Source organism: Trachurus japonicus, chromosome 12 (assembly GCF_045865225.1).
Source record: "Trachurus japonicus isolate A0001 chromosome 12, Traja_1.0".
NCBI classification, from domain to species: Eukaryota; Metazoa; Chordata; class Actinopteri; order Carangiformes; family Carangidae; genus Trachurus; species Trachurus japonicus.
In genome coordinates, this window is record NC_140918.1 from 23,853,099 (window position 1) to 23,865,118 (window position 12,020).

Consider the following 12,020-nt stretch of genomic DNA (forward strand, 5'->3'; position numbering starts at 1 on the left):
CACACATACGGCCTCATATACCTGGCCTCTGTGCAATAAAAACATTATGTTGGTTTTATTAAAAAAAAACAAAAAAACATATTAAAATACCTCAAAGTATGAGAAATATAAATCCCATCATCCCCACACACTGCTCACTCATTGTGTCTGGTCACATCTTGAAAACCTTGGGACCTCTGAGACCAGTGTGAGGACTGGCTGAAGAAAATGGCTGAAAGAAGTTTATCAGGGCCAGGGCTGAAGGAGGTTTTGACTCTGGCTCTGGGGGAATAAACATCAGGTGTTTTGAGAGGCAGCAGATGAAGTGAGTGAGTGGAGTTAAGATGGCTGCTGGGTGTTTCTTCATTTGTTCAGCCGGTGCGCCCTGCCTTCACTAATCCAAAGAGAGCAATTGATGGCATTAGTGGCTCTCTCCTGTCAATGGGAGCAGGGCGAGGCTCTGCGCATGCTCCGTGCGGTTCTTTTATGGGGAAGAGGCTCACGAGTGGTCCCTCCTCCCTCCCCTCTTGTCTGACTCCGTCTGGGAAGGAAAGGTTTGGTGCATCGGCGGAGAGTCCGGGAGGCGCAGCCAGGACAGCGATCTGGAGTTTGAGAGAGAGTTTGATTCTTCGCTTTCCCCGCGGGATCAGCTGGCCCTTCTTCTTCATCATCACCACCACCATCATCATCATCCTCGTTTCAACCAGCCAGTAAAATCCCCACCCCCCGTCCCCGCACATCCCGTTGCATTGATAGCGGTCCACGGCGCGGCGCAAGACGAACCAACCGGTGAAAGATGTCTGGCTACCAGGGCAAGAAGAACATCCCCCGCATCACAGTGAGTGTTGGGGGGGTTGTTTTTAGTGCTCGTGTAGCCTATAGTTGCCAGTGGGTCCGGGTCCAGAGTCCGCGGGCCTGCGGGTGTGGGTGCAGGATGTGACCGGGGCGGCATGGTCCCTGCGCCGCTGCCGCGCCGCGCCGCGCCGCTGCCGCTGCCGCTGCGCTCCTCCGTCATGTCTGAGCTGGAGGATATGACCGCATGAGTTTCTCTCTTCTTAAATGCATTTTGCAGATGCACATCGGTTGTTTAGTCAAACCCACATCAACTGGAGACCGGGTGCATGTTCTAGCTATAGGATCGATAAATCTCGGAGGCCACCCCCCTCCCCTCCCGATGGTGTGGTGAGGCTATAAAAAAAAACGTGATTTTTTTTTTTTTTTTGCAGCATCTTTGCGACAAGTGCTCATCCCAAAATGAACCGAGCTCCCTCTCCAGCTTTAAATATTTATGTCCGCTGCAGATCCACACTCAGTCCTACAACCGCTCCTTTGTCCGTGGCATGCATGACAGTGGAGATTTCACGCCGGTGGTCTTTGTTAGGCGGAGTGTCTGGTGGCCGGGTATCAATGCACACCAACTGGTGGGGCAAATGCTTCCCTGCATCGCTGTAACGCTCAGTAGCCGGCTGGATTTTTTACCGCCTTCTCCCTTCTCTCTCCTTTCACAGTGGAAACAAAAAAGACTCTCCGATTTGTTGAGTTTTTATTTTTCAAAAGGTGCAGAAACATTAAAGGACACTTTAACTGTGTCACCGTGGGGGCAGATTGTTTCCCCCTGGATTCATAGCGGAGCTGCAGGGATGGTGGAGGTGGTTCAATGGAAAGTAGAGAATAGGGAGGGGAAGGGAGGGGAGCCAGGGGAAGGGAGGGGACAGTGGGTCCCATTTCCTTCCATGTTTTCTCTCTCAGCTGTGTAATGAAGTGAAGATGCATATAGGCAGAGCTGATCAGGAAGGAGGTCACTGTCTTGCCGGTAAAGTGAAATAATTGGGTTAAAAATGTGCAGCCTGGCTCCGACACAGCGTGGATGAAGCTGAGTGCTTCTTTTTATGCAGATCTTAAATGTGTTTCATGCTTTTTCCCTGGCTTTCTAAGTGCTTTGCTGCAGACAAAACGAAGTGATTTGTTGTTTTCTACTCATTATGTAAGGGGTCTGCTGGGAGGAGGCTCAGGGGCCCCAAGGAGTCGGAGGGCTTTGGAGCCAGAGCTTCTCGTGTGAAGTGTCTGATGTTAATATTTGAGTCACCTCAGTTTGAATTACTTACGGAAAACCTCCTCACTTTGATGCGGTCATGACAAAGACGCTATCAGGACACTGGCATGGTGTGGGTGGGGTTGGGTAGGTAGGATGAGAGGCCTTGTCTTTGAATCCATTCATTCTTATTCAGACTTTATGAGAAGAGACCTCAACTTCCATCCATCCTGCAGCTTGTGAAGGCAGACAGTGGTCAGAGTCAACTACAGTATAAGTTATATTAACTGACGGGACCAACAACTCAGACAGGACAGACGTCGTTGAAAGGATGAAAGGTTGATCGATTGACTAGTTGATGGATAGAAAATCAATTGACAATTCTGATGATCGGTTTAAGAAGCTTAGCTATGCAAAAAGAACAATCCAAACACTCCAGCTCCAGCTTTAAGGATTTGCTTCTTTTCTTTCTTGTAAATTGGTTTTGGACTGTTGCTTGGACACAGCATGTCATTAGTAGCTGTGATCTTTAGCTCTGTTGACCAGGAGCCCAGAGCTCGATTCTTTCACGCTTCAAAGACTACACATCTCATCAATTCAAGAGAGTGTCGTGACGATAACTTCAAATTGTATTTTTGGACTGTATCGATCTGTGCGACCTCTCATTTTCCTCTGAACTCTGGCTCTGACTCTGGAGAGCTGGCGATGCAGCACCCAGTCAGAGGAGAGATCAGAGGATTAGTTGGAGTTGTAGTCCCAACAGCGATTAAGTCAGACCTAAATGGATAGACTGCCTATTCCTGAACGGTGCGTGGAAGGAAAAGCAGGTCAGAGACACAATTGCCTTCTTTCTAAACCAGATTTCTTTTTTCTTTTTATTCTTGAGAATTTAGGATCTACTAGTACACAATCATATCAGGGAGGAGGAGTATGATGAATGTGCTGTATGAGGCTGTGGCTGCTGAACAGGAACAGGTATTCCAGTCAGTTAATGGGTTTTATTTGTTTAGGCTCCTGGGTCTCGACCCCTGTGATCTTCAGGTAACAGACTCCCACCTGACTGGAGCCCGCTGCGCCGCCTCGTGGAGCAGGAGTCGGTGTGAAGGGGTGGATGTGTTTAACAAACCAAACAGAAGCTGTAGAGGAAATGAATGAGGTTAAATTGAATCAAAATTAAACAGAACAGGCTGCAGCACTAACAAGGAAGCCCTGTGTGTTCCTAGGGGTTTTCATATGGACCAATCAAATTATGAGTTTAGATTGATAACATAGCGCAGAATTGACTCATTCGATTTTTTTCCTCATTTGTTAAGGATGGGCCGCATTCACACACACACACACACACACACAAAACATTAGGGGCAGATGGAGTCGGGTCAGCTGCACAGGCAGAGACGTACTTAAGGCAGCTCTCATCAAATATGAATGAGCCTCCACAAGTTCACCACCTGGAATCTGTGTGGCTGTGATTCAGCTCAGCCACAGCAGAGTTTTAACCAGAGAGCAAGACGCTCTGAAACTAATCATCACTAACACCTCGCTCTCCCAGAGTCGTCATTGTCTTCAAATGAGTTCAAACCTCCCAAAATGTTTGTCCAGTTGTCATCACTTATTAGTAATTTAAAGGGATAGTCCAACATTTTGGCAAATTGGCCCATTGCCATAATCTCTATAGTTTAAGGAGTAGGTTTGTTAACTTTATTTGTCTGTGCAAGCTGTTTTAAGAACAGAGGAGCAGAGCCGCGAGCTGCTCAGAGCTACACTACAGAGGCTAATGGGATTTCTTGGTTTCCCTCATCAAACTCATCAAATACACAATCCAACAACTCCAAAACACTCTCGTGGACACAACTTGCCTCGGTAGCGTAGCTCTGAGCAGCTTGCTGCTCTGCTCCGCCATTCTAAAAATTACTTGCACCGACAATGAAAAGGTAACAAACCTATTCCTAAAACTATAGGGATTATGGCAATGAGCCAATTTGCCAAAATGTGAAACTATCCCTTTGAACCAAAAAGAGCCAAACACTCTGGTTGTAGCTTGAAATGTTGCAAATTTCCTCATTCTACTTGTTTTCTATCATTGCAAAAATGAATATCTTTGTCTTCTGACCCAGTTGTTGGACACAATTAACCGTTGATGTCACTTTGGACTCTGGAAACATGTGATGGGGATTTTTCTGGCATATTTTTAACACTGTAAACACATCATGAAATTATCTGCAGCATGATGTAAAACACAGGCAATCCTCACATTTGAGATGAAGGAACTAGAGAATATTTAGAATTTTTGCTTTGATATAGGCCTAATTAATTATTAATTATGACAAATGTTGTCAAAAAAGTTTATCTCAGTGCATTGAGTTATTTTTTCTCCTCAGAAGGAGCAGCTTGTCTTCACATGTTTTGCAGCAACAAGAACAAAGTTGATGTTTTGGTAAAATCAATTCCTAATGTACAAAGTTAAAGGAAGGTAAAAATAGAGTGAGGCTATAATAAGACCATCCTGGATTAAAGTCTCTGTCACTACAATCCTCAGAGGATGAGAGATCATTAGGCAGCCTGTTAGTATACCTATAGTACAGTAGTTGTCCCTGGTGGCAGCTCAGTGTGTGTGTGTGTGTGTGTGTGTGTGTGTGTACTGACTGTTAAGGTCGTTGCAGCTCTTTCGTGCAGTTACCTCACTGTGCACAGCAGCCCGGGGCGCTGTCTGTTCACACATCACACACACAGCCTGCTGGCGTCCAAATCACCACCCATTGGCTCAGCTTCGTTCACACTCAGTATCATCCCAACCCCCCCCCCCCCCTCCCATTCATAAAGCCAAAAGTCAGAAAATATGCAGTGTGTGAGTGTGTGCGCGTGTGTTTGTCTGTGTTTGTGTAGAAACGGAACTTTTTTCATGAATCAGCACCTGAACAAAGGAGAACAGTGTTGAGTAAAACAGTCTGTAACAGGATCGCGGGGCCTCCAGCTGCACCATGTCCTCAGCAGCCTGCAGTCAGAGGTCAGTGAGTGGCTTCACACAGAATTTAAATCAGTATTCAAAAGTCAGAGCTAGAATTAAAGGGATTTCCCCGCTGTCAAGAGGAAAGTTTCATTGACTTTTTCACATTGCAGATGAGAAGAGAGGATTTTTCACTGTCTATCATGGAGTTCAAGTTAGTAGAATATAGTATTTTATTGAGTTTTCAAAGTTAAAGACACAATTTAATGTATTTTTTCACAGCTGAGACACAGTTTAATGTATTCAAAGAGAGAATGAAAGGGACATTTTAATAATGGAAAAAAAACAAAGAAAATTTAGGAGGATTTTTCTGCCAGAGGGAGAAATAATATCAACTTTTCATAGGCACCAGGGAACTGGTCATTAGTGAAAGAACTTGAGAGTCTTTTCATTGTGAAACAGAGGTTAAGAGGATTTCAAAATAAAGAGAGAATGTAGATGAAATTTCAGTCTAAAATATTATATAAGTCAATATTTCAGTCTAATACAGAAATGTTTCATTATAAAAAACAGAATTTAATCACAGTGAAAAATAGTTTAAAGCTCATGTTCAAGTGGAGATTTAGGTGATTTGTTCAGAATAAAATACATGAAGAAGGTAATACCAATAGTCTACTTGCCAGCCCATAGGGCCCCATTGTGAACCCGGAAATGTTGAGTACCCCAAAGTTTTATGTTAGAAATATATAGTATGGGTCTCCAGTATTCAGAAACTGCCGGATGCTAATTTATATATATTGGGCAATTAGCACAATTGACATAATTAGCATAAATTAGCATAGTTTCCTATATGGGCAATATTTCAGCAAAATTGACTTGGCTGATCTGGGCAATATTGGAGTGGTTTTAGGGGTTATTGATGATGCTGAATCCATTTCTGACATTTTCAAAATTCAAAATGGCTGTCTAAACCGGTAGTGACCAGATTTAAACCGCCAGTGGGCCGATTTTGATGGATTTCAATCTGGTCCCTTCCGGTTTAGACAGCCATTTTGAATTTTGAAAATGTCAGAAATGGATTCAGCATCATCAATAACCCCTAAAACCACTCCAATATTGCCCAGATCAGCCAAGTCAATTTTGCTGAAATATTGCCCATATAGGAAACTATGCTAATTTATGCTAATTATGTCAATTGTGCTAATTGCCCAATATATATAAGTTAGCATCCGGCAGTTTCTGAATACTGGGGACCCATACTATATATTTCTAACATAAAACTTTGGGGTACTCAACATTTCCGGGTACTCATTTTTGGCAAGTAGACTACAACCCAAAGCCAACCCAAATCCCCCTTTTTTTTAATAACACAGAATTCACTGTTTATATATATTTTGTAACCAGTTTGTGGTGTATCTGTGTAACCAGGATGTTAACTTATTTCCCCTTTGGGAATACATGATTCCTGTTTTGAGAGTGTGAAAGTGCCATTTAGAGAAAAAAAGAGAGATAAAAGTCGACATGTGTTTTTACAGCAGTTGTTTCAACATGTACGGAGATGGTTTTGGTAGCAGGCTGGTTTTTCAATAAAACAGGACCCGCATAAATCATAGCGCTGAATGTCTGACCTGGCAGCATTCTCCACCTGACTTCACAAATGTTCCCGGGATATTTTCCATTTGGACAACAACACAGCACGTTGCCGGGTTACGTCTAACACTGGCAGACGTTTTCATAGCGCCCAAGCTGATTTTATTCTGATTTCACTACACTCTGTCTTCTCAGTTACCAACCCTCTTTTATTTTTTCTCCTCCTCTGTGGAGTGTTTCAGTTTTCACCTGTGGTCCTGTGGCTTTGTTTATACATGTTTTTAATAGTGAGAGCTCACAGGAGTCATATGATACAGCACATTGATCTGACTGGATGTAACAGGGGAATAATCGTTATTCCCACACTCTATTGTCAGTGGTCTGTTTCTCTCATGCTAAGTAGCGTTCAGAATTAATACTAAAGCTAAAAAGATGTTTGTTTACAGCTGCCATAACCAGTATTTTTACACAGCCAGTGGAGGAATATAGAAAATGTGAAAGGTGCCACTTGTAATCATGACCCCACAGAGTATTAGTACCTTAATCTGCACCTCTCTGAGCGTTTTAAATCTTTTAATTATGACTCCTTGTGTTTTGATTTTGCTTGTCGTGACTCACAACACCTCACCACTCTCATTAGTGATGTTTTCAGCTGCTGCAGGCAGAGAAAAAGCTTTGATAATCCCACTGCAGGTGACCTACCTAGCAGCAAACAACAGAATATTAATCAGGCGCTGAACTTGGCCAAACACTTGGCAACTACAGAGTCTGATATTTCAGACACAGAGCTAAAAAGAGAGTGGATGTTGGTCGCTGGATGTGTAAACTGGCAACTGCTTGGTAACACATCAGAATATGAATTTTAAAAGGTGAAACAGTGTCAGTGTTGCTCTTATTCTGCTGCCCCCAAGTGGCTGAACAGAATGTGTTCATTCAGTTTTCAGTTTTTGAGCGTTGTTGTTTATAATTAATTTTTAAAGGCAAGAATAGTGAGCTGCACCGTCGATTCGCCTCACAGCAACAAGCTTCTGGGCTCGGTTCATGACCCTGAGGTCTTTCATGTGTTCTCCCTGTGCTCTCTCCTAGTAGTCTGATTTCCTCCCACAGACGTACACATTAGGTTAATTGCATGGTGAGTAAATTATCCGTAGGTGTGAATGTGACTGTGTGAGGTTCTTTGTCTCTATACGTCGGCCCTGTGATAGACTGGGGAGCTGCCCAGCCCCCTGGCACCCTGCACAGACAGGCGGTGTAGACAGTGGATGGATTAGAATAGTGAGTCATCAGCTTTTACTCAATAATGACATTCACAGGTAACACTTTACTTGAATAGGTATTCATAAGATTGACATAACACTGTCATAAACATCAATGAATACTTCTGACAGCTGTGGTTAAGTGTCATTCAGTAAGTTATGTCACTTTTAATGCAAAGTTGACTTTGTTTGAGATGTTTTTGTTCTGACAACTTGACATAAAGACAATTTAAACTGTCATAGCAGACCTAATGGACAAACTTTAAAAATGATGTCAAGTTCTCACAACAAGGAACATCTCAAATAATGTCAACTTTACATCAAAAGTGACATAACTATGACATAGCTGTCATAAGTATTCATTGATGTTTATGACAGCTGTTATGTCATGGTTATGACAGTTTTATGTCAATCTTATGAACACCTATTCAAGTAAAGTGTTACCCATTCACAAAACAGAACAAAGTATCAAATGTTATTTTATTAGAAATGACTGTATCATGGCTGCACAGCATCATGATACCAGAGCTGGCGTCATACCACACTTTTGTTTTCTTTCTCTGTTTGTTATAAGACAGAAAACAGCTTCATTTCCACTCTGCATTTTTCCTCAAAGTCAGACATGCACCCACTCACGGCGCCCACGGTGGGCTTCCCCCCATGTCGTAGAAGAAACAGGATGTTTTCTTTGACAAAACACAGATGAAAGATTGTGGGGAAAAAAACAAAGTGATTTTTCTCCACAGAATAATCGGTGAAGGATCCATTGTGCAAATTGTTTGGATAACAGCGGCCTCTTCCCCGATGCTCCACAAATGGCACGGCGCTGCCATGGCGTGTACATTAGTGCGGATAAGTTTTGTAGTCCGGAATGAAAAACACGGCTCTATAGCAACAGTGAGCCCATTGAGCTTTGTCCACATCCTGTTTGTGAGGCTGTAAGAGGTTCCCATGATGAAAAGGTCACTGTCATGTTTGGCAAAGATCCACTACAATCAGAAACACTCTCCTACCCCTGTGAGCTCCACAACAATTAGATGATTATACTGTCCATGTCTGGGTTCCAGGCAAGTTACTGTTCCGCTAATTTCACGATTATTTCTAAAGTATCCTGCAGCTGAAAGTGGGAAATTGAGCCTTTTAGGACCAAAATCACCTTTGAGATTTTTTTTCCTTTTAAGATGATCTCCCTCTCCCTCACAGAGTAAAGCCCCTAAACCAGACCTACTTCAGAAAATGAGTAATTGTTTCTGAAAAGATAATTTTGCCTCCCAGTCTTGGCTCGCACAACTTTGAGTCAGTGTCAAAGTCTGAGCGTCGACCGGAGTGCCGTAGTCCGCTGCAGAACTCCAGTACGTAATGTGATAATGACAGTCATGATGAGGCACATGATGTAACGGCAATATTTCAGAGCAGTTGTTGGGATGAAAGCTGGGCCAGCTGTGGGCTGCAGCCGGGCCAGTCGCTCCACCACAGCAGTCTGCTCCGCATACATCCAAGATTACCACATGATCTATTTGCATTAGTTCCATCAGCGCTGTCAGAGCATCGCCACACCTTTCAGATGACAACTGCAAAGCATTTTCCAAGATCGGCTGCAGTCAGCTGAAATCCTCAAGTGTGTGTCTACAGCACTGCATACATCAGAGGTTAAAGAGAAGTTTCCCCTCTGAAAGCAAGAAGGATTAGGCTTCATACAGATGTGTTTGTCTCATTACTTTACAGCTGTGATAAAATGAGATAAGCTGGAGTTTGTATAGTAGTTAAATATAACTTCACACCCCAATTGGAAAAACTCAGACTGGTGTAATATATTTAGTGAATTTATACTCTATATTTCTGAGAATAGCTGAAGGGATATTAGTCTACCTCTTATTTACAACACCTGCTATTCCTTGTAAAGGAGCAGTCTGTCTTTTCACAGGTCTTTTTGGACAACTACTGCAAAGATAAAATAAATAGATAAATAAAAAGGGGAAAAAAGTTGTTTGAATCCTTTCGTGGCTTCAGAGTCTAATAAACCGCCTCAGCTGATGTCACTTGAGTCAGGAGTCACTGTTCTGCAGTGAGGTTAGAGACAAGGCCTCTGCTCTGTATTGAGGCAGTGTTACCCACTACTAGTGTAGCATACCTGCATCTCTGGCAACACTGTCACTATTTAAGTTGGGTCGAGTTGAACTGTGGATAACGTTGGCATCAGATTTTGATCCATTATCAGTATGTTTAAATATTACCAGAACGATTATTTCTATAAGATAATTTTAATGACATAGGACAGAAATAGAAAGAAATGTGTCATACACAGGGTCGTATAAAGCAGAGGCTTCATCATGTGCTGAAAAACTAATTCCACCTGTTCCTGCTTCAATGTAAATGTAGCTGTTTTGTTCTCCACCAGCATTTTGATTACTGAGACAGGAACCTTGAAAGCTATTGAGTAGGATTTCAAAGGGCTGAGTTCTGCAGTGCGGTGGAGTTGTACAGTACATGTGCTGGTTCTGATGCAGGGCGGGGCTCTGACTGGGAGCCTCTGCGGAGCGGCAGTTGTGCTCGGGGCCAGAGCTGCTGGCCCGGCAGCAGCTAGCGGCGGCGGCTCAGACAGAGCGGCCTTTGTTAGCCGGGGATGCTGGAGTCCTTGTGACCAGAGCTGCCACTCCCTTTTTGGACAGAGGGCCCGGGCTGCTGGGGTGACTGGAGGGGAGGGACAGGGAGAGAGGCTGTGGAGGTGGAAACTCCCCCTCCCTTACACGGACAAGTGGCATCAATGATTGATTATGCAGTCCGTGCTCTGATTGGTTGCCTCTCGTGCCCGTTACTACAACAGCTCACACAACATGAGGAGGACAGAGGGGTGTGTCTGGAGACCGGCTGCTGTCTTCATTGTTGTGCCTCTGAATACTTCTCTTAATTTTGGTGCAGATCATGGTTTGATAGTGACTGAAGACCTGCACCCTTTTCTCCGTTTTTCATTCATTTTTCACTTTTTTTTTTAAAGTTTAAAGTTTAAACATGGATTAAAGATTAAAAGTAAAAAGATTTCTATCATGTCTTTACCAAAAAGACACCCCGAATAGTTCAACAAAACAAATACAACTTTCCAATGAAATACAAAAATTCAAAAACACTGTGGGAAAGATATCTTAATGGATTGAAAATCACCAGAACCCCCCTCCCCAGAACAAGTAAATTACAACATTTAAATGTCACACAGAACATAAAACAAACCCCCCCAAAAAAGTAGATACTTCCAAAAGCAACTTAGCTTAGTACAAAGACCAGAAACAGCCAAACCAAGATTTGGCTTACTAATTAAAATTTACAAAGTGTAAAAACAACACACATGTGTTTTAGGAGTGTTTGCAGCAAACCAGTGACCTTATACGGTCTCTGTAAGTTGCAGATCAACATTTAAAATAAGTAGTTAGCTGTGTGCTGGCAGACAGATTTTGTTAGTGTAAGAGCGAAGCTAGCTGTTTCCCCTGTTCCTTGTCTATATTGTATGCTACGTTGGCTGCCTGCCAGTGGTATCTTAACCCTGGGATCTCAGTCTGCTCATTTAAGTATCAATGAGACACATTTATGCTACGAAAAATATTGCTTGACACTCACGTTCATAGACGTGTTTGATGGCTTTAAAGAAGTCCAGATGTGGATTACAGGGTGATTCAGAATGTGGTCATATCGTGTGTGAGCGATCATCACACGTTTTCGTATTCTTCTCATTTGACTCCTCTCCTCTCCTCCGCCCTGTCTGGCTGCATCTAGTTGTCCTTCTTTAACTCCACAGTCGTGGTTAAAACATCCACACATAAACCTGTTACTGATCTAAATGTCACAGATCTTTGTTCTGCGTGTCACCAGCCGTTTCCAGATCTGTCCATGTGTCAGATTATCGAGTACCGAGACTGTGTTTTGAATGTGTGCAGTGTGTTCTCAGGTCACTGTGTGAGAACTGAAGCAATCCCATATCAGTTGAAAGATGTTGCAGAGTGCGGTGTTCCTTATCAAACCTCATCCTAAAAAGGCCAGGCTAGAGACATGAGTATTTACATTTTGTCGGGAGTGCCAATCCGCCGCTTCATGTGACATTTCCCCAAATGTCTTTCATCAAACGCACTTAATCCCACATCCAATCAAGCCAGATCAGATGCTCACCCTCATAAGCTTATTTTTATAGGCATCCATAAAACTCCAGAGAGCTGTGGATGTGTTCAGATCT

General features: G+C 43.1%; 1 protein-coding gene across 2 annotated transcripts in view; it reads left to right on the plus strand.

The window, feature by feature from the left end:
• Positions 1-12,020, plus strand: part of dpysl2b (dihydropyrimidinase like 2b) — a 30,395-nt gene that overhangs the window by 2,460 nt on the left and 15,915 nt on the right. The window contains exon 1 of one of the 2 annotated variants that reach the window (XM_085793890.1): positions 466-817. The exons of the other annotated variant lie outside the window; for it this stretch is intronic. Coding sequence (XP_085650016.1) covers positions 776-817 — 42 coding nt within the window. The 5' untranslated portion in view covers positions 466-775. Of the gene's footprint in view, positions 1-465; positions 818-12,020 lie in introns of those variants that run through there. 2 annotated transcript variants of the gene reach the window in all.